This window comes from Salmo salar, chromosome ssa04 (genome assembly GCF_905237065.1).
Source record: "Salmo salar chromosome ssa04, Ssal_v3.1, whole genome shotgun sequence".
NCBI classification, from domain to species: Eukaryota; Metazoa; Chordata; class Actinopteri; order Salmoniformes; family Salmonidae; genus Salmo; species Salmo salar.
The window spans coordinates 56,370,341-56,393,046 of NC_059445.1; the positions used below are offsets into that span (position 1 = coordinate 56,370,341).

General features: G+C 45.3%; 1 protein-coding gene across 7 annotated transcripts in view; it reads right to left on the bottom strand.

The window, feature by feature from the left end:
• The window catches only part of LOC106603518 (clathrin heavy chain 1), a 58,321-nt gene that overhangs the window by 2,115 nt on the left and 33,500 nt on the right, over positions 1-22,706 (bottom strand). For 4 of the 7 annotated variants that reach the window (XM_014197315.2, XM_045717122.1, XM_014197318.2 and 1 more), the window contains 23 exons: positions 18,203-18,400; positions 17,350-17,550; positions 16,656-16,808; positions 16,212-16,334; positions 15,257-15,394; positions 14,925-15,089; positions 13,978-14,158; positions 13,305-13,468; positions 10,731-10,856; positions 10,402-10,544; positions 9,948-10,182; positions 9,579-9,701; positions 9,197-9,342; positions 8,716-8,899; positions 8,347-8,539; positions 7,949-8,106; positions 7,495-7,767; positions 6,912-7,229; positions 6,615-6,746; positions 6,339-6,449; positions 5,971-6,141; positions 5,443-5,664; positions 77-152 (listed from right to left, as the gene is read on the bottom strand). In XM_014197315.2, the coding sequence (XP_014052790.2) occupies positions 77-152; positions 5,443-5,664; positions 5,971-6,141; positions 6,339-6,449; positions 6,615-6,746; positions 6,912-7,229; positions 7,495-7,767; positions 7,949-8,106; positions 8,347-8,539; positions 8,716-8,899; positions 9,197-9,342; positions 9,579-9,701; positions 9,948-10,182; positions 10,402-10,544; positions 10,731-10,856; positions 13,305-13,468; positions 13,978-14,158; positions 14,925-15,089; positions 15,257-15,394; positions 16,212-16,334; positions 16,656-16,808; positions 17,350-17,550; positions 18,203-18,400 (3,934 nt within the window). Of the gene's footprint in view, positions 1-76; positions 153-2,167; positions 2,189-5,442; positions 5,665-5,970; positions 6,142-6,338; positions 6,450-6,614; positions 6,747-6,911; positions 7,230-7,494; positions 7,768-7,948; positions 8,107-8,346; positions 8,540-8,715; positions 8,900-9,196; positions 9,343-9,578; positions 9,702-9,947; positions 10,183-10,401; positions 10,545-10,730; positions 10,857-13,304; positions 13,469-13,977; positions 14,159-14,924; positions 15,090-15,256; positions 15,395-16,211; positions 16,335-16,655; positions 16,809-17,349; positions 17,551-18,202; positions 18,401-22,706 lie in introns of all 7 variants that reach the window. The other 3 variants (XM_014197311.2, XM_014197310.2, XM_045717123.1) reach the window with 1 other exon arrangement.

The window sequence follows — 22,706 nt, forward strand, 5'->3', positions numbered from 1 at the left end:
GAGTGAGTTGGTGTGAATGGCTGTTCTCATTGGCCGTGTCAGATTCTTGGCTGTGAATGATTCATGAGGCACTTACCATAGACGATGGGTTGTGTCTCTGTCGCCTGCTCCTCCTCTTTCCTTAGGGACTCAGAGGTCTCCAGCTTGTCCACCTGGAAGAGGTCAGAAAGAACAATGATAAACAGCTACAAGCAGGAAGGCCAGAGAAGACTAGACGTGCTGGAAAAGCCTTCATTAACTGTTCTTTCATTTAGTAGTTTCATTAATATGTTAAGTGATTGATGGATAGGACTGTTCCAGGTGTGTATTCTAGGTGATTATTCTTTGCAACACATACAAGGCTGCTGTGAGCTGCCCCTTCGTCACACATTTAAAACTAGTGAACAAATATGAGAGATGACCATTAAGATGTGTGTGAGAGGAAAAATACTTTCAATGAAATTTGGTCCCTCCATTCAGCCACTCTTGAAGTGATGTTTTCGGTATAGATTAACATTGCTATGTATGCAGAGAACCAAACCCATATCAAGTATGCAACAGGAGTACAAAATCTCATGATCAACATTTGACCTTTGTCATCTGAGCTATTTTAATGTAGCGATATTAACTGCCAGGCGGTGATTTATCTAGGACCTATTCACCCTTCCCCTGAAATCAAACATGCTTAGTTTTAGCTCAATATCAGTCCACTGTAACTCCAATGAGTGACCTTAAGCATAGCAGAAGCAGACTTCCAAAAGTTGTTAGGGAGAAAACGTAATTGCGTTTGAAAGTTGCAGTAAGAGGCAAGATGCATTTTGCGCTAGTAAAAAACAACTTTTCACTATTTTGTTCTCACTATTTTTCTGTGCTTCTCAGTGCTGAAAGTGGGTTCAGTTCCCTCCATACCTCTTGTAAAGAACATTAAAAATAATGAGTAAATCTCTTCCCACAAAATCCCAACAAACAGAGGTGTCATTAAAAAGGAGAACATGCGACAGTAGTAGTGTTACAATTGGTTAAAATAGTGTGCATGAAAAAGAGGCAAAAGTACTGAAGCGCAGAGGGAGTCAAAGCTCGGGATGATTGATAGTCCAGCCACTCGAGGCCCATCAACCAACAGCAAGGCACAGCCAACATCTCCTTGAGGCTCTCAGTGACGCTAGATTCTCATTGGCAGGTGCTCAATCACGTGCATATTTTCAAACCAGAGAACATTTCCCAAAGTGCAGGTACCATTACCCATTTTTCATACAAACTCTTGGATACAGTGTAAAGGTCTGTGAAGGAATGCACTTTTCAGCTACTGCCCGTGCAAAATGAACTAACTTCAACATTAATTAACAGCACCTCTAGTGCTGCAGCACAAGTTGTATTTCACTATCAAGACTTCAATATGAGAATGAACTCAGTCATGAGAAATATATCATTTCATCACTACAAAATGGCATCACTACTGAAACATTTCTGGAGAAGAAAAAACCCACCAGATAAGTGTAGCCATAGTAGTACGGTGCCTCTGAAAATAAATAGGTTAAGTGCCTTGTTCAAGGACAGACACATTTCATTTCTCACCTTGTCGGCTTGGCCAAATGCTCTAACCGCTATGCTACTTTCAGTCCTAAAAGAGTGCATTCGCTTCACAAACTTTGATCATAGAATGCATTTCTTGGCTTACATTTTTAGTACTATGGTTAAATGCAGTCTACAACTGGTTTGCAGTCTATTTTGAGAGGGGGTCTTAACTACGTGCCAGAAATCAGAAGACTCTAGACTGAGTTCATTAATGGGTGTTATTTATTCTACAAAATTAACACTCTTGGGGCATCAAAAGCATTTTAAGGTCATTGTGGGTTCAAGGGTCAGGACTGGGAACCAGTGGCAGACTGGCATCAATGGCAGACTTCCTCAGACTAAGGGTTGTCATTGGTGAGTAACTACAGATCTACTAGACCGCTCTGCTGCCCAGTCGGAGAGAGTCCAGTTGAGAAGGCACTACTGTGTGTGTGTGTGTGTGTGTGTGTGTGTGTGTCTGTCTTTGGAAAAGCAGCAGTGTAACTAACATATGGGAGAATTAAAATAAAACAACGCATGCAGATTCCTCAGGTAGCAGTGCTCCAGGCTAAATTAACCTAAATTAAAGAACGAAACAGCAAGAGAGAGATGGAATATAGGAATAGACTTTCACCTTTTCCTTAATTGCATCAACCTGGAAGGGAATTCAAGAAGCGCAGAAAATAAAAATAACTCAGTTTACCATAGTGCAGAGACCGAGAGAGAGCAGGCTGAGACAGCATACAAAGATGGGCAACCAAATATCCACACAGTAGAATAGAAACCCAAACTAAAAGAAAAGACTAACACACTGCTGTCTAAAAGGTAGTCTGGAACAATTTCTTCCTCTAAAATGCCTTGAATTTCTCTAGTTTAATTGTTAAACTATCGTTTCTATCCTAAGAACTATTGTTTTGAAGATGGCGAGATCTCGCTACAATGATTAACCTACTACATTTGCATGCATAAAAATACAGCTGCTAGTAAAATATGTAACTGTTTTCCACTTAGTAGGCTATAGGTTCCAGTCAACTCTGAGTCACTAAACCACTATTGAGAGCAGAGCAGTATAGACTGCATTAGCCCTGTTCTACTGATAGAGAACACAAGTTCAACCATGTCTGTCTGTGTCATTGGCTAGACTAGAGAGCTGCTGGACTACTATTCCGTTCAAAGCCATATAATACGTGTGTGTGTGTACAGTTGAAGTCGGAAGTTTACACACACACTTAGGTTGGAGTCATTAAAACTTGTTTTTCAACCACTACACAAATTTGTTGTTAACAAACTATAGTTTTGGCAATTCGGGTACGACATCTACTTCGTGCATGACAAGTAATTGTTCCAACAATTGTTTACAGACAGATTATTTCACTGCGTCACAACTCCAGTGGGTCAGAAGTTTACATACACTAAGTTGACTGTGCCTTTAAACAGCTTGGAAAATTCCATAAAATTATGTCATGGCTTTAGAAGCTTCTGATAGGCTAATTGACACCATTTGAGTCAATTGGAGTTGTATCAGTGCCTCTTTGCTTGACATCATGGGAAAATCAAAAGAAATCAGCCAAGACCTCAGGAAAAAAAATTGTAGACCTCCACAAGTCTGGAAATTGCTTCCAAGGATGAACCAAACACCTGAAGGTACCACGTTCATCTGTACAAACAATAGTACGCAAGTATAAACACCATGGGACCACGCAGCCGTCATAGCGCTCAGGAAGGAGACGCATTCTGTCTCCTAGAGATGAATGTACGTTGGTGCAAAAAGTGCAAATCAATCCCAGAACAACAGCAAAGGACCTGTGAAGATGCTGGAGGAAACAGGTACAAAAGGATCCACAATAAAACGAGTCCAATATCAACATAACCTGAAAGGCCGCTCAGCAAGGAAGAAGCCACTGCTCCAAAACAGCCATAAAAAAGCCAGACTACGGTTTGCAACTGCACATGGGGACAAAGAAAGACCTTTTTGGAGAAATGTCCTCTGGTCTGATGAAATAGAACTGTTTGGCCATAATGGCCATCATTATGTTTGGAGGAAAAAGGGGGAGGCTTGCAAGCCGAAGAACACCATCCCAACCGTGAAGCACGGGGGTGGCAGCATCATGTTGTGGGGGTGCTTTGCTGCAGGAGGGACTGGTGCACTTCACAAAATAGATGGCATCATAAAGAAGGAAAATGATGTGGATATATTGAAGCAACATCTCAAGACATCAGTCAGGAAGTTAAAGCTTGGTCGCAAATGGGTCTTCCAAATGGACAATGACCCCAAGCATACTTCCAAAGTTGTGGCAAAATGGCTTAAGGACAACAAAGTCAAGGTATTGGAGTGGCCATCACAAAGCCCTGACCTCATTCCCATATAAAATGTGTGAGCAGAACTGAAAAAGCGTGTGCGAGCAAGGAGGTCTACAAACCTGACTCCGTTACACCAGCTCTGTCAGGTGGAATGGGCCAAAATTCACCCAACGTATTGTGGGAAGCTTGTGGAAGGCTACCTGAAACGTTTGACCCAAGTTAAACAATTTAAAGGCAATGCTACCAAATACTAATTGAGTATGTAAACTTCTAACCCACTGGGAATGTGATGAAAGAAATAAAAGCTGAAATAAATCACTCTGCTATTTTTCTGACATTTCACATTCTTAAAATAAAGTGGTGATCCTAACTGACCTAAGACAGGAAATTTTTACTAGGATTAAATGTCAGGAATTGTGAAAAACTGAGTTTAAATGCATTTGGCCAAGGTGTATGTAAACTTCCGACTTCAATTGTATGCATGTATGTATGTATGCATGTATGTATGTATGTATGTGAGGTGTGCCGAGCAGACAGCCACATGCTGACTCGTTCAGTCACAGCAGTCCCACATGCAGTCACGCAGCATCCAATGACGAGCTCCACTTACTTGGCACTGAATATCAATGACAAGAAAACAAACTATTGGACACTAGAGAGAGGAACTAAAGGTCTTGAGTTCCTCTCTATAGAGTCCAATAGTTTGTTTTCTTGTCATTGATATTCAGAGGGTCCACCACCTTGAAACAATGCATTAACACAACACTTGTACTGTACCCATTGTCTGTAATCTGTTGAGTACAGTAACATTTAGTCAGAGCATTAAACAAAAGAGCAATTACCATGTTTTATATGGAAAAAGCTTAACAAAAAGCTGTAAAATGGTGAACAAAAGAGGGGAAACAAACAAATGACATGAGTATAAGGAAAAGCAGCTGAGAGGTTTGTTTAGCTTCTATCAAACTCAAGACAGAAGAAATAAGGCACTAAAAAGAAAAGTTGATAGAAAAACAAAAAATAAATAACTGTCTTTCTGTATAGAGTGAGGACTATTGGCACACCACATAGAAATACAATTATTCTATTCCAAATAGAATATTCTATTATACTGATTCTAGAAAATCTATTTATATGATGCCACACACCTCTGCTGCAAAGTCTAGACTGCTGGACTGAGTTCAATGATTTATATTAGCGGAATCTCTGATAGCAACTTGCCATATAAAAATAAGGCATTGTGCTACTGAATAGTTAAATGCCTTTTCAAAAGTGGCTAACTGCTAAAAGCATTCGACTGAGCAACAGAAGATCACTGCGCCACGTGTTTGGAAAGGGCTTTGGGTAAAAGTGGAATTTAGGATCAGCTTACTTTCACCCAATCTTAACCATTTGGGGTTAGAAATGTGAAACTGACCCTAGATCAATGTCTAGGGGAAAGTTCACCCTACTCCCACTGAAAGCAGACCTGGTTTGTGTTCATTAGCCACAACTGAAATTCTGTTGATGCCCTAATCAACAACATCCTTGGACATGTAGAATAGAACCACCATGCTTGGTTTGGTTTAGCCCACTCAACATGACATAGCCATGTCCAGACAGCCAACCCACCTTGAAGAGATACTCTCTCATGACCTGGATGAAGTAGGGCATGGAGAAGTCCATGATGTTGTGCTTCCAGGCCGTCTCCAGCACCACGTCTGGCCTCAGCAGGTCGTAACAGGTGAAGAGGCAGGCGGCAAAGCACTCCTTTTTGTCCTCCGTCAGGAACCAGCCCAGCAGCTCCTCAGCCAACTCTGTGTCCTTGGACTCTGATGCGTACTGCATGGAATCCTGGAGGAAGATGGAAACAAGATGGAGGTTCAAGATCAGGAGCGGTGACTTGATGCTGTGTGTTTGAGAGGAACTTAGTACCAAGCCACTTTGCCTGGTATGTATCCTGGTCATTCTAGAAAACCTTCACTCCACAATGGGATTTTGACCACTAACCCTACCCTTAAACACTAATCTTACCAGACCAAACGGCAATCTACTACATTTCCCATTATCCTCCTCTCTCTACTAACCAATTAGGTTCAATGACAATATAATGGCAGTCAGAGGAGAAACAGGCCTGGGTAAGGAGAAGAGAATGAGTACCTTGTAGAGTTTGTCCTTCTTGCAGAGCTCCACACTCTGTTTCCAGCGGTTGTTTCCCTTGAAGAGGTAGGCAGCGATCCTCCTGAACTCAATCAGCTCGTGTTTCTCCAAGCGCTGGGCAAGCGAGATGTTGTCAAAGTTGTCATAGGCATCTATAGAGGTCCTCAGAGCCTGAGTCCACAGAGAGAGGGAAGGAAGAAAGGATGGATGAGTAACTGTTGTTCAATGAGGTAAAAAAATACTTTATTTTCAAGTAAACAAGGTACTAGAACTGTCATAGGGCCAGATCCCAAACCTAGTCAAGGATAAAACAAATATCTGTCTTAATTGTTTGACAATGTAACAACCAACCAAAATTGACCACACACCTGATAGTCCTCCTCTGTGATGAAGAGGTTGGTAAGTGCTTCATTGACAGACTTGTTGTTGTGGTTCTGTACTGAGCGCAGGTAGGGCTTGACCAGGGGCAGCTGTTTCACCTGGACCACACACACCGTTGATTACTAGAACTGCATTCACTATAAGCAGAGTGCACTGTGCTGTACATCGAAATACACGTCACAGTCTTCGATTAACAACTACAAGGTGTCACAGTGCTTCAGTTTCCTGTGTTGGCAGATCGGAGGGGACAGAGCTCGTCTCACCTTGCTGAAGAAGTTGACAGCACGGGAGTGGTCCAGTCTGGGGGACAGCACTATGAGCAGGTCATTCAGTAACAACGGCTTGAACTCCAAATAGAACTGAGTTGCTTTGTAATACAGCTCCACGTTGGCCACCTACACAGTCACAGAAAAGGGATAAAGGGAGAGATATTGTCATGTATTACAATTGTAAAGTGTATTGAGATGTTTCAATGTACTTTAAATATACACTTAACAATATCAAATCAAATAGATCATATACAGCAATGACTGCTACCTAAACATTACTGATTGGGTTACCTTGGTGATGATGTCTTTGAACTGGCCCTCCTTCCAGGCGTCGGTGGGGTGGTTCATCATGGTGATGATGGCATTGTCAAACTCCTCGTACTTATCGTACAGGAACACCAGCTCCGCCCACAGGTGGGCCTCCTCGGCCGCCCGCAGAACCTTTGGAATGTTGACTCTGGACCAGAAGAGCTCCAGGTGCTCCCTCATCTTCTGAGGTTTGAATTTGGAGTAGAGGATGGCCAGCTCGGTGAACATGCCCATGTGCGCCCGCTCCAGCCCCAGGGCTGCCTCCAGCATGGTGATCAGCTCCTCAAAGTAAGCACGGTCCTGAACACAGACAGAGAGAGAGCGAGAGAGAGGGGGAATTGGTTAAAGGTGGTCATGTAGGCATCAGTTTGTAGTTGTAAAGCACTAAGGGGTTCGAAAGCACCAAAATGTGATCGTCAATCAAGAGATTGTGGAGAGAGGTGGACTAAATAAGAACTTCTCATGTTGACTAGAGTGAAAATACAAATTTCATACAAACTGTGCCAGCATCTAGCAGCAAGGAGGATAAGGTGCATGGAGACAAAGTGGGCTGTGTGTGTCTTACCTGGTAGTAGTTGATAAGCTCCTCCAGTTCGTCAGCATGCACCACGATGTGGAGGCCACACATCTGGGCCAGCCGGAACTCCTTTCCATCCACGCAGGCAAAGCACACCTCCTTCCAGGTCCTAGTGCTGTTGGCCTTGCGGGCCCCGTCCACTGCCGCCTGGTACTCCCCGAGGTGCACCAGGGTGGACGCTAGGCGGCCGAAGTTGGACACGTTGTTGTACAGTAACTTGGCCGCGTCGTACATTTTCTCATCGTAACAGCGGTCGCCGACCTTCGTTGTGTGCAGGAAAGAGTATGAATGTCAATCAATGTCTTACATAGGGAGTTGTTTGCGACAACATAGAAAATCAGTTCCTGGTGAACTAGGAGGGAACATCAGTTTATTTCTCATTGACTTGGAATACAATAACCTGTACTGTTTAATACATCAGTCTGGACTACAGTAACGGTACCTGTTGGATGTGGGCGTTGTTGGGTCCATTGATGAACTCTTCCAGCTCAGCCAGGCGGTTGGTCTTGGCCAGGGCAAAGATGAGCTCTGTCTCCACATAGGACTCCCGGGCCTTCTTACGAGCCATCTGAAGGAACTTCACCAGGTCCTCCCAGTTACCTGATATACACCAGAACATTACAGTCAGCTAAGAGAAGCTGGGAGGTTACAGTACCTTAAATCCTGAGGTCATTCAGTGAGCCGCTGATGACTACAGAAAGTCACCAAAAACAGCTGGACATATCACACACACACCGAGGACATTTATTCACTGACATTGGGAGATTTTACACATTCTAATGCCCATCAGCCCACCCTGCCACCCCCTATCCCAGCTATAGCTTGCCCCAACATCTTTACCACTCTGGTCGGCGGCCTGTACCACCTCCATGTAGGAAGAGGGGTCGTCAGCCTTGATGTAGGAGTCGATAGCCTCCTTGACCAGGCCCTTCTGCAGCTGAGCCTTGGCCAGCTGGCTCCACACTGCTGGCTCGTTGCAGCGCTCAGCAAACTCATAAGCCCGGTCCAGGTTCCCAATGTGCTCAATGAGAACCTGGGGAGAAGAGACATCATACCATGACAGGAAGTCACACACTATCAATCATGTTGAAGGTAAGGAGAAGGGGAATGGAAGCTGGCATTGAGACCTCCATATTCAAGAGATTGAAATGGTGTTAGGGTGATATGAATACCACATGGTGTTGGGGGGTGGCTCAGGGTTCATCTCACCTGCACGGCAGAAGTGTTGACGTCAAACTTCCTGAAGATAGCAAAGGCCTCCTCGAAGAGCTCGTTGCTGATGGCGATGTTGGCGATGTCTGGGGCGTCGTAGTTGTCTAGGCGGTTGATGTACTCCATCACACGGGTCCTGTCCGCCTTGATGGCCGTCAGGATCAGCAGATTCTGCAGGTTTCTGAATAAATAAACAACCCTCAGCATCAACACATGAGACCAAATAATCACAAATCATCCCGGAAATCAAGTTGTAAAGTTCAGCAATTGTATATGTAAAGCTATGTTAAGTTTACAGTTGTATGTGTAAAGTTACTGTCGAGTGTGTTGCGATTTTAAATGCATTTTCAATAAAGATTGATTTGATCGATTTGGAAGAGTATAAAAAAGATGGCAGATGTGAACTAGAGAGAAAACACACAATGGACAGCCCAGCCTACAGTGAGCACAGGTATCAGAGCTCTAGTAGCTCTGTTACCTGTGTTCACTGAAGACAGAGTTATCCAGTACGATCTTCTCCAACAGCTCAATGAGTTCGTTGGGCAAGTCTGCAGTCATGAAGGCCTTTACTGTGACTGACACCTCCTCTGGGTCCTGGGTCTCAGACAGGGCTGTCTGCACCACCTGACATGGAGGGAAAATAGATTTCGATATGGTAATGAGTAAATGCATGAATCAGAATTTGGCTCAATTCAGAAGGTTCACTGAAGGCTGAGTTATACAGTACGATCTTCTCCAGCAGCTCAATGAGTTTGTTCTTGAATTGAAAAACCTTTATTGAAGATTGACTGAATTGAGAATGGAATTGATCCCAATACTGGTTCAGAGCTGGTCCAGACGTGTGTATGGGGACTACCTACCTGGTCAATGAGTGGTCTTCTGAAGGGGTTGGTCTCCAGCAGCACGCTGGCCCACAGGTCCGGGTCTCTGCGACGGACCAGGTAGCGAGACAGACTCTTGAACAGGGAGTTCTCATTGCACACCTGACAGGAAACAAGAGTGTGCACACTGTTCGTCCACTAGGCTCTCACCTCACATTCTGAAACAGCACTTTCATATGTAGGCTATTCCCAGTATTGCTGTTGTAAACAAAGGATGTCAGTTAATATTAATGCATAGCAATGCAGAGAATTAAAATGTACACTCAGATGTTTTAGTTAGACCTACATTCTAACCTATAGGAAACTACTTCCTATAAGAAAAAGAAGAGGAAGGGAGAAGCTACTGACGTTGATGAGTTCCTGGTCACACTGTCCTCTCTCGTAGGCCACGCAGGCCAGGTGGGGGTCCCTCTTCTCACAGTACTTGCCCACCACGCGGCTGTCGTAGTAGGGGTTCTCACGCAGGAAGCGCTCAGGGTTGTTGTTGCTGTCGATGTAGATCTTGGCTAGGGCATTGTGGGTAGCGGGCTCCTCACAGCCCTCATGGATACGGGCCTCCAGCCAGGGGAGGAGAAGCTTCAGTCTGAGGAGGGAGAGAAAGAGAGAGGGAGATGAGCCTGCTGACAACTACAGATGCTGATATCACAGCTAGTATAAAAAAGACTAAGTAAGTAGCACTTTATTTCTTGATACCACAGTGTTTAAATAGGTTGGGGGGCTATACCAGCTACTATCAACTACAATTAACCCTTCTAACTAGTAGTTTCTTTCTGCCATCTGATGAAAAAGGATTGTGTTGTACCGGTTCCTCTTCTCCACCTCAGCCACCAGTTCGTCAGTGGAGAACTGTCCTCTAACCACCAGGATCAGACTCTTAATGACGTCCTCAGAACAGTCCACGTCCAGAAGCCCTCCAATCACCACTGGCAGACGGCTGGGGTTCACCTAACACACACGTCAATATTCTTGGACACTGGCATTTTCACTGTGGGGCCATTATCTTGAGTCTGCACTAGTTTAGGTGAACATGAAACTTAGTGATAATATCTTGCTTAAAAGTTTGTACATTTTGTCAACTATAATGCTTGACAGTGTGTTTATTTGAGCAAAAATGTGACCACGTTCACTTACTTTCTGCACATAGATCTCAATGTATTTCTGCAGGTTGTTACGGTACAGGTAGAGGACCAGGTCATGCACAAAGTCGAAGCGGTCACACACAATGATGAGTGGGAGCTGGTCGGTCAGCTTGGCCTCCTGTCCAATCACAGAGCAGGAGGAGGGGCCAAGGTTAGCGCGACATCATCGTTATGAGACGGAAGATCTGATCAGAGCCCACCAATGATCACAGCCAAACCTGACATGTAAGGGTTGGCTTTAACCACTGATCGTAATGGCAAGTGTTAAAGTTTGGAGTGTTTTTGTTGTTACTACCTGTATGTATAGACGTTTCTAAGAAAGTAGCTCAAAATTGAGCAAGTAGTTAAAAAAAGCTAGAGGTTTGACTGTAATCTTGTTGGGCTCATACAACCACGAATGTACAATGACAAAAAAAATATTAGAATCACTGAATATGAAATTGGGATTTCATTTTCCAGTTTAAAATGATCCTGCTCATGTGATTTGAAAAATGTCACAATCGAGGAAAACAAAACCCAAAAATGTTTCAACTACGACGACAAATGGAAGGAGTCACGTTTTGAGAGATTAGAAGATGGTTAGGTATTGAAAACATTGTTTACTAGTATGGACTGAGTAGACAGAGAAAGAGAGGAAAGAAACAAGAAGAAAATGATCTAAGCCAAGTACAGCTCACTCACACATGTACACCGACGTAGGTCTCCCTCTGCAGGTACTATTGAGGTACTGCCACACACTCCCACTACACACCACTTTTGGAGCCCACAACAGTAGACGCTCCACACAGTGCGTGTTTTGCGGGTGTGTTTCCTGTGCGCGTTGTGTGTGTGTGATCACTGGCTGACTGCTATCAATACTCCTACAGGATTAATACACTGGGATTGAGTACCTTCACAGCCCTGTAGAGCACTCCAAGGGTCTGCCACCAAAAAGACATCTAGCTTTAGCATGTTGTTGAAACTATATGGTTCCATCCCAAATGGCACCCCATTTCCTACATGGTGCACAACTGTTGACCAGGGCCCATGCACTATGTAGGGCATGAGGTGCTTTTGGGACTCAGCGTATGAGGAGGCCCATTGACTCCTCTTGCACAGCCTGGAAGACTGTTACAGTATGTGGCCATACCAGGTTATCTGGATGATGTGAATTTAGTTTCTGAATCCATCCACATAGGAAAACTAATTTAAATGCACCACAATAGCCATGCTTACTTGAGTTCATTTGTGCTGGATAGACCTTACATACGGATAACAGAACTGCAATACCAAAACCTAACTACAGCTCAGATAACAGCTAGGTATATTTTTTTATTTTACCTTTATTTAACTAGGCAAGTCAGTTAAGAACAAATTATTATTTACAATGACGGCCTAGGAACAGTGGGTTAACTACCTTGTTCAGGGGCAGAACGACAGATTTTTACCTTGTCAGCTCGGGGATTCGATCTTGCAAGTCCAAAGCTCTAACCACCAGGCTACCTGCCGCCCCACTGTATTTGCACAGTTACGAATCCAAAACAGAAATACACTCACAACACCCTGTTGCTAGTAGCTCAGCTAACTGTAAAACTACAGGTTTTGGACTTGTTTGGACAGACAGACTAGAGTTTGGTGCACCCCATCATGGATGAATGGTTTTTGGGTACATTAACGGGTTGTGTCATTGTACTCGTCATACAAATCCCAGGTTTAATCCTGTATCTCTAGAAGTAAGTCAGGGGTGGCGGTGAAACTAAAATAGGGAGGGAGTCCTGTACTCGGGGATAGATTTACCTGGTACATGTCCTGCCATTCCACAGACAACAGGGAAAAGCACAAGAGATAACTGCCATCAGGAACTTCTTACCAATGAAGGCAAAATGAAAGCTTTTCACGAATGCTAGTGTTAGCAGGCAGATCTACGTATTCATAGGATAGACAGAAGTTCAGAAGGAAGGTCAGATTTCCTCATTTAAATCCAATACAATTTCAAAATAAAATAATGAAGGACAGACATGAGATGGACTGACTGAACACACAAGAACAGATGAGTGTGAGAATGAAAGAATAGAATAAAGTTAAACTAAAGAAAGATAGGAGGGGGAAAAAAACAAGAGTATGTTTAGTCCATTGCATTTCATCTCCCTCTAGATACCTCCTCCCTCTAGATACCTCCTCCCTCTAGATACCTCCTCCCTCTAGATACCTCCTCCCTCTAGATACCTCCTCCCTCTAGATACCTCCTCCCCTCTAGATACCTCCTCCCTCTAGATACCTCCTCCCTCTAGATACCTCCTCCCTCTAGATACCTCCTCCCTCTAGATACCTCCTCCCTCTAGATACCTCCTCCCTCTAGATACCTCCTCCCTCTAGATACCTCCTCCCTCTAGATACCTCCTCCCTCTAGATACCTCCTCCCTCTAGATACCTCCTCCCTCTAGATACCTCCTCCCTCTAGATACCTCCTCCCTCTAGATACCTCCTCCCTCTAGATACCTCCTCCCTCTAGATACCTCCTCCCTCTAGATACCTCCTCCCTCTAGATACCTCCTCCCTCTAGATACCTCCTCCCTCTGTCTTTTACCTTGAGGAAGTTCTTGACTCGTTCGGGGTCGTAGCAGTTGCTCTCTCTGCAGATCCTCTCCACCTCTTTGATCTGTCCCGTCTTGCAGGCAGCCTGGATGTACTTGAAGTGGACCTCTGGGTCCTGGCTGAAGTTAACAATGGAACCCAGGAAGTAGAACAGACCTGGGACAAAGCATCACCATGGAGACAATGTTAGTCAAGAGGAAATACAGTACCAGACACCATGCCAGTCTGACATGTCAGGACATCCAGTCAAGTTCAATTGTGCGCCATTGGCTGGAAAATAGAACAGTGATTACGATAAGGTGGCTGGCAACTGTACCCCAAGAGACCGGAGCGGGTGGCTACTGTTGCCATCTCATCACCCCTGGTTTAATTCTATGCTTGTTTGCAAAGTTATTTGGACAACTGAAAACAGGGTCTCTCTCGCTCTCATTTAGTTTATTGAGCTGTAGCTCCATTATGATAGGCTACCTCCTATCTAGTCTACCCTGGGCTTAAAGAGGTCCAGCAGCCTGTCCTAGTGGCCACCCCTCCACTCCAGGACATTCTACAGAGCCTATGGACGACCCTGTTGCCTCAGGCCTACTTAGTTGATTGCAGGGCATAGGGCTGGAAGAGAGAGTGATCTATGAAGCATAAGTGTGAAATAGTGTGGCTGTGTGTCTCACCCTCGAAACTCTTGAAGGACTCGAAGAGCTCCGTTAGAGAGTTGGTGGAGAGCTGCTCGTGGTACTTGGAAGCCACCTGGACACAGATCTGCAGGTTCTGACGGATGTTGGCAGACAACATGGCCCTCAGGCACTCCAGAGAGTCCTCCACTGAGAGGGAGCCAAAGAAGTTCACCAGCCACTAAGGAGAGAGAGAAAGATCCTTTATTTTCCCTTGCCATTCATACCTTCTACTATTTGCACGTTGTCACAACCTTGTACACAGCTAATTATAAAACATTATAATTGTTACATAACATTTTAAACACTTATAATATAACATGTTATTATTTTAAAACGTTGTGTATTTAATGTTTACTGGTAATGTCTGATTACTGGCTAATCAAAAACAAAGCCCCTTTGAATTAAGAGAGGAGAGAAAGAGAGGAGGCACAGAGGAGGTAGAAGCAGCAGCAGAGCTAGATAATGTCATAAGGAAATACATGACAGTCATGTTCATCTAGCCAGGGTTCAGAACGGTTTGGGCTACAAACTAATATGACCCCACTTTTAATCAGTTCTGCTCTACGACCCACACAAGCAGCACGGGACTCGTCTGAAGGTAGGCCAGTACCAGTTAAAACATTTTATGGAAGTACAGTATATGGAAATACTTAAGTGCCCCCCAAAAAAGGGGTTAAATATGGGTAACAAAAACAATTTCCAGAGCTTCGATTTTATTTAAATTTAGCAGGTAAGGCCAAATTCAATCTTTGATCAAATACATGTATTTTTATACATACAAAGGGTCCTAAAATTCTAAATCAAGTGAATGATTTAGAATTGAAATGAATATAATCTGGTTGTTTTTTCCACACACAAGCTGGCACATATGAGAGGGGAGTGGCCTGAGTACTACTGTCAGAGGGCTTTGAGGGGGGTTCCTCTAGAATTTGTAGGGTTCCTACCTCTGGGTTGAGCAGGTGTGTGTGCACCACGGCCCGTTTGATGTCGTACAGGTCGGTGTAGTGCTCTAAAGCTCTCTGCAGCAGACCAGCCTTCTCACACAGCTGGGCTATGTGGGCACGGTCGTAGTTGGTGAACATCTGGTTGCCCAGGATGGCATCAGCAACCTACAGAGAAGGATAAGAATAGAACAGTGTTAACGTGTGAATGTCATTTAGTCACGTTTGATTTGAGAGCAAACAAATATTAAATTGGCATATTCTCAAAATGTTAGCGCTCTCTCTGTGTGTGTGTGTGTGTGTGTGTGTGTGTGTGTGTGTGTGTGTGAGAGTACCTGTGGGGCGTGCATGAGGTTCATCTCCAGGAGGCGTGTTTGCAGCGGCCCCTCAGAAGGCCTGTTGTTTTTCAGGGCGTCCAATAGGAAAGAGGTACACTGCTGGATCAGGTTATACTCCATAAAGACATCCACGATCTGAACAGACAGGGGCCAGAGAGAAAGGAACAACTGTCAACATAAGACAGCCACTACACACAGTGTTCAGGGGTCTTATAACAGTAAAGAAACGTGCCTTTTCAACACGTTAAATACCTGCGTTTTAAACCATTTCACCTGCGTTTTCATGCTTCAATAGAGCGATCAGGGACGTGCAACTATAGATGACAACAGAAGTGCAACGCTATTTGGCTAGCAGCCACACAAGTTAATGAGCTTACACTGAAAAAAGCAATGCATGGCCATCACATTTCTAATGTTTATCATAGAAAGAATGTAGCCAGCTGCATTTCCTAATGTTTTGTTTGACGTTAATCTTGCATTTTACAGGAGAAACACTGGGAAAAGTAACGGAGAAAAGCTACAGAGTCAGAGCGCTGTATGGTGATAGACAATTCTCATCCGAGTGGAAAAGTGCAACTGAAGCACAACATTTGTCTGATGCCAAGCAGAAATGACATTAACTAGCCATTTAGATCCGCTTTACAAAACGCAGCAAGATATCTCTTATGCGTTTCATCTTATTTGTCTGCGTGAAACTCTATTAACGTGATCCCGGTATTTAGAAACACGCGTGGTTGCAATATTGGGACTAATCGATTGGTTCCATTGTACCAGGCAAACTGATCAGAGCAATGAGAGTTCAGAGCAGACAGTCCTGTCAAGTCCAGACAGGAGGAACATAATAGTGGAGTGTAAATGACAGAGAGAGATAGCATGCTCTAGTCGAGGGGCCCCATCCCCTCCATCTTAAGCCTTCCTCCCCCTTCCCTGTTCCTCCCTTCCTCCCACCAACCTGTGTGATGTCAGCCAGAGGCTCCTCGTCCTGGACCAGCATCTGGGAGAACTGCAGGCCCTGTTCTGGACTGATCCTCATCACGTTCCTCAGCAGGAAGATCCAGTCTGGAGTGTAGCCCACCTACAGACACAGGAAGAGCAACAGTTTCAACCACCAATGCACCATCCTGCTCCTCAACGTGCATATTTGTAATATTACATAACCCCACAAAAAAATAAAAATAAAGTCATATGACATGCTTGACGTGTGAATGAAAAGTATCTAGCAAACAAAAGCAAAAACCCTCCTTGCTAACCCCATTTGGCCCCAGCCCCTTTCTAAAGCCCTCCTCTGGATACCAAGATACAGCTCATCCACTTCCTCAACTGTGTCACGAGGAAACCAAACCAAGGAAAGGAAACAAGAACAGCAACAAAGCTCCGTCTCAGAGTGACAACATACCTTCTTGGCGTACAGGACTATCTTGGGGAACTGTCCAGTCTCAGCGAAGCACTGGATGACCTTGTTGGGTACGTTGGCCCTCAGGTAGACGGAGAGAGCCAGGGTGGGGTCCACTGACTTCACCAGGTCCCCCAGCTCCTCAGAACACTCCAGCTAATAAGAGACAAAGTAGGTTTCACCACAACTACCCTACAGCAGTGGAGGCTCCTGAGGGGAGGACAGCTCATAATGGCTGGAACAGAGTCAATGGAATGGCATCAAACCATGTTTAATACCATTCCACATATTCCGCTCCAGCCATTACCACGTCCTTCCCAATAAAGGTGCCACCAACCTCCTGTGATCTACAGGTAAACGACCCTCATGAAAAACACTGCTGAAACGTTATGTTTGGAATGTGTGTAATTACCGTCAGGTGTTAGGTTAACAAATTGTAATATTCACAATTAGTGTGAAGCAGAAAGCTATGGGGGGGGGAGATACTAATATTGCCAAGCATGCTTTGGAGGGGCAAAAAACTATTTAAATGCTCAGCATAACAAACAGATCGCCTCACATCTTAGAAAGCATGAACAACCCAGATGACTGGGAAGATATCAACATGGACGGACACAGCTTAGGAAAGACCTCTTCCTATGGAAGGTCAGATACCCATCTCTCCCCCTTTATCTGATACACAGTCACACACACACACCTTGTCCTCTTTAAGCCACTTCTCCAGCAGCTGCTTGCGTCCCTGCTGTAGGACAGGCCTGCACAGCTCCAGAGACTCAAACTTGTTGAGCTGGCCCTGGTCCAGCAGAATGCCAAAGTACTGCAGCAGGGGAGAGGTCTGGCCCGGCTGGGCTGGCACACTCTGGAACTTACGGATGGTGTCTGGAGTACGCAGGATACCCTGGAGGAGAGAGCAGAGACGGAACAACTGAGACATGGGTGGAGGGGTCAGCTGCAGTTTATATACACACATACAGACAAGATACTGCTGATACACGTTTTGGAGAGGGTTTTGCTAGAAAAATATTGCACATGCTGGGGACACGCTCATTAGAACAGTCTGATTTGCATATCTACACTATAGACTCCAGTGATCAAATGACCCATTATTCACTTTTGTAGTGTATTGACATTACAAGACAAGAACAAAGGAAGGAAATGCACCTTGGTTGTAAAGAGGTAGATGTCACACTTTAAACTGTCCAGTGAAAATCACACTTTTAAAATATACTCATGTGGCCAAAGTATTTTTTTATTTTTATAAAACACTTCAAAAACCCACCTCAAACTTGTATCTCAAACAGACCGTTTCAAAAATGCTTGCCACTTCCTCATATAACGTGACATCACGTTGGCTCATTGGCTGAGCAGCTGTTTACTTGTCATTAATATTTCTTGGAAGGAAAACTATTTCACTCATAATGTAATTAATTAAGGGTCATATTCATAGTAATCTGGAAAAACTAGACAGTTACTTTAACTTCCATTACATCACAGTGATGTGATCTGCTCACCCCTGGAGGGAGACCTTGTACCATTGATGTGTTCGTTACCTTTGGTGCGTTGGCGGCCACCTTGGCAGCTTCAGAGTAGTTTCCCCCGGCAAACAGGTTGTTGAACTTGCGCGCGAACAGCTCCTCGGCCCCAGCCAGGTTGTTACGGACGGCCATGCGCAGGGCCAGGTCTGGGTTCTGCAGCACATTGGTGATGTAAGGGATGATGTTCTCCTCCTCCACACACACTGACAGAACCTGGAGACAGTGAAAGAAGAGTCTCTGGACATTATCCTCGACACAGCACAGAGGGACCCTGAGGGGACATTATCCTCGACACAGCACAGAGGGACCCTGAGGGGACATTATCCTCGACACAGCACAGAGGGACCCTGAGGGGACATTATCCTCGACACAGCACAGAGGGACCCTGAGGGGACATTATCCTCGACACAGCACAGAGGGACCCTGAGGGGACATTATCCTCGACACAGCACAGAGGGACCCTGAGGGGACATTATCCTCGACACAGCACAGAGGGACCCTGAGGGGACATTATCCTCGACACAGCACAGAGGGACCCTGAGGGGACATTATCCTCGACACAGCACAGAGGGACCCTGAGGGGACATTATCCTCGACACAGCACAGAGGGACCCTGAGGGGACATTATCCTCGACACAGCACAGAGGGACCCTGAGGGGACATTTCACAGATGTCATACAGGTATTGCTTAGTATCATATTTCAAACGGTGGGTTGGATCTGTGGGTCATGGTAAGTCTCTACTTGTGGGTTGCAGATTAAGAGTGGATTGTGGCCTTTGTTGAATTAAGGAAAAATCTGAAGTATTTACAAGGTCACAAAAAAGCTTGAGAACTACTTAAAAACACAACTGAAGAACTATTGTCACATGACTGGAGAAATTTAAAATCAACATTGCACTCTTCCATCTCACTAGTGTTTACTGCTCTAACTTGTTGACAGGGGGCTGTATCTACCATCTAGCTACAATGGCCTCTGTTCTTACACACGGTTCCCATTGACAGACATGTTGAGATGAAAGCGTATGCTCCAGATCAGGTAACTGACAGACAGGACAGTGAATGGCAGGCCAGAGGCAAGCCAAGCTACAACGTCACAAGTAAACAAGGACACAGCCATGTGTGGAGGGGAGGGAGGAGGTCTGCTTTCTGCTGGAGAGATGGAACTAGCTTACTGTTAATTTGTTCACTCTTTGTACTTCTCCTGCACCAACCAAGTTAGGCACCAGCTGGCCACATTGTTCAAAGAATACTCCAAATGACAAGCAACCAATCAGAGGGGAGAAGGACAGTAAGGTCAGAGGGAGGGAGGTAAATGTATAACAAGAGCCCTGAATGGAGCACTTTGAAATGGCCTCAGTCTGTAGTGGTCTCACTAACAGGCAGACAATTCAGGGCATGTGAAATGCCATCAGCGTCACAGCGTGAGTGCTCTCAGGGACAACCATCTATGACGGACACTGCATAGTGCACCATAGACTCCGCTGCGTCACATATATATTCCGGCAAGCACATTGAAGCACACGCAGTTTTACTTCTATGAGCATGGAGATAAAACAGAACTGAAATACAAAGAGGGCCATCAGGGCATATTAGGCTAAACGCTATAATTTGTTGTGGGGGCATTGAGCCAGGCTGTGGGTTGGGGCTGGTATGGTAATAAATACATCATTAGTGTGTCAGTGTATGGTATGCCTCTGGTGGGAGAGGCTTTATAGGGGGGACTAGGGGAGAGGGGCCCTGCGATAAGCCCAGCAGGCCACTACCACAGCTGTTAACAGGCATGACTGCACCTCATTCTCCCCTTCACTCAGAGAGGAGGGGTCAGAGACCACATCCCCAAATAATATGGGTGGGCCAATAAAGGGTAGGTGGGATGGAGGGAAAGAAAAGAGGTACAATGGAGCTCTTAGAGTAGATGTGCCCTCTCTACCACAGAGTGAGTGAGTGTGAGAATCAAACACACAGTTGTGACTGACGACAAAGCTGACGTCACAGAGTCCTGTGATGCGGAGTGACTCTAGGGGCTGTGATTGGCTGACAGAGAGCCTCTCCTCCCAGCCAGTCAGCAGTAAGAGGATTGGTGCCTCCCACTCAACATCATGTGCTGCTGAGAGGGGCAGTGGCTTTTTTTCTCCCCCTCTTTGGCTCTACTTTTCTCCTTTCTCTCTCCACCTCTATTTTATCTCTCCAACTTCTGAAGGGCAGCTTTTTGCAGGGATTCTTCCATCTCAAGGTCAGCCAGAGCCAGGCTGCAGAAGCAACATCTTGGATGGACGGCGCATGCCACACACACACAGAAGAGGAGAGGTGAGCCCCACAGCTCCCTGTGTGGGACTCGATGGAGAAAAAAAAGAACTGTAGGGACCTGCTTAGCCAGCAGGCATCCCTATTACCAAGGCATTATGTCCTTAAGATATTCCAACTCATTCCAACTAATGAGCAATCAAACTACACAAGACTACTATGCTGTTGCATTCCAACTCCAGTTAGCTTGGCTACATCTTCGGCAACCAAAGGGAAGCAAATTAATTCACTTATCAAACATTCTACTGACAAGAAGAGAGGATTAGGCCTAAATATACTGCTCAAAAAAATAAAGGGAACACTTAAACAAGACATCCTAGATCTGAATGAAAGAAATAATCTTATTAAATACTTTTTTCTTTACATAGTTGAATGTGCTGACAACAAAATCACACAAAAATAATCAATGGAAATCCAATTTATCAACCCATGGAGGTCTGGATTTGGAGTCACACTCAAAATTAAAGTGGAAAACCACACTACAGGCTGATCCAACTCTGATGTAATGTCCTTAAAACAAGTCAAAATGAGGCTCAGTAGTGTGTGTGGCCTCCACGTGCCTGTATGGCCTCCCTACAATGCCTGGGCATACTCCTGATGAGGTGGCGGATAGTCTCCTGAGGGAGCGAGACATGATGTCCCAGATGTGCTCAATTGGATTCAGGTCTGGGGAACGGGCGGGCCAGTCCATAGCATCAATGCCTTCCTCTTGCAGGAACTGCTGACACATGAGGTCTAGCATTGTCTTGCATTAGGAGGAACCCAGGGCCAACCGCACCAGCATCTGGTCTCACAAGGGGTCTGAGGATCTCATCTCGGTACCTAATGGCAGTCAGGCTACCTCTGGCGAGCACATGGAGGGCTGTGCGGCCCCACCAAAGAAATGCCACCCCACAACATGACTGACCCACCGCCAAACCGGTCATGCTGGAGGATGTTGCAGGCAGCAGAACCTTCTCCACGGCATCTCCAGACTCTGTCACGTCTGTCACGTGCTCAGTGTGAACCTGCTTTCATCTGTGAAGAGCACAGGGCGCCAGTGGCGAATTGGAGTCTGTTTCGGACCATTTGAGCAGACACATACACATTTGTGGCCTGCAGGAGGTCATTTTGCAGGGCTCTGGCAGTGCTTCTCCTGCTCCTCCTTGCACAAAGGCGGAGGTAGCGGTCCTGCTGCTGGGTTGTTGCCCTCCTACGGCATCCTCCACGTCTCCTGATGTACTGGCCTGTCTCCTGGTAGCGCCTCCATGCTCTGGACACTACGCTGACAGACACAGCAAACCTTCTTGCCACAGCTCGCATTGATGTGCCATCCTGGATGAGCTGCACTACCTGAGCCACTTGTGTGGGTTGTAGACTCCGTCTCATGCTACCACTAGAGTGAAAGCACCGCCAGCATTCAAAAGTGACCAAAACATCAGCCAGGAAGCATAGGAACTGAGAAGTGGTCTGTGGTCCCCACCTGCAGAACCACTCCTTTATTGGGGGTGTCTTGCTAATTGCCTATAATTTCCACCTGTTGTCTATTCCATTTCACATGCTATTGTGCCAATGTATTGTCAATCATCAGTGTTGCTTCCTAAGTGGACAGTTTGATTTCACAGACGTGTGATTGACTTGGAGTTACATTGTGTTGTTTAAGTGTTCCCTTTATTTTTTTGAGCAGTGTATGTCCAATGCCATTCATTCACCTGAGCCCTAGTCAAGTGGAGGCTGTAGCCCAACCACTGTACTGTATAGAAGCCACACCCTGCCAGTGTCTCTATGACATTATCTATACAAACTACAGCCAGCCTGTGCTCACTGCTTTATGGAAACCCCCAGCCAATGTCTAGTGCTGTGTGCTCAGTTTGTGTGTCTCTCAGATCAACTTCCCTCCTCCACTCAATAATGCATGGGGTCTGTGGCCTGGCTGGAACATTATTCATCAGCTAGATGGATCCTATCATCCTGCTGTAATGTCTTCACAGTGGAGGGTGTTGGATCATTTATAATGAACGCACAGCTCCTGGCTTAGATTTAGCCCTCTGACAACGGCAGGCCGGGGGAATTGTTTATTTATCCTGTTCGCTCAACGCCACTCGTCCACCTCCCTGTGTTGCTCATGAAAACATGATTAAATATGAAAGAGGGTGGAATGTGGTGATGATTGTCTTATTGGGTCTTAGATGTGGTGGGTGGTATTATCCATGGTACCGCTTGAGTAATCAGCTC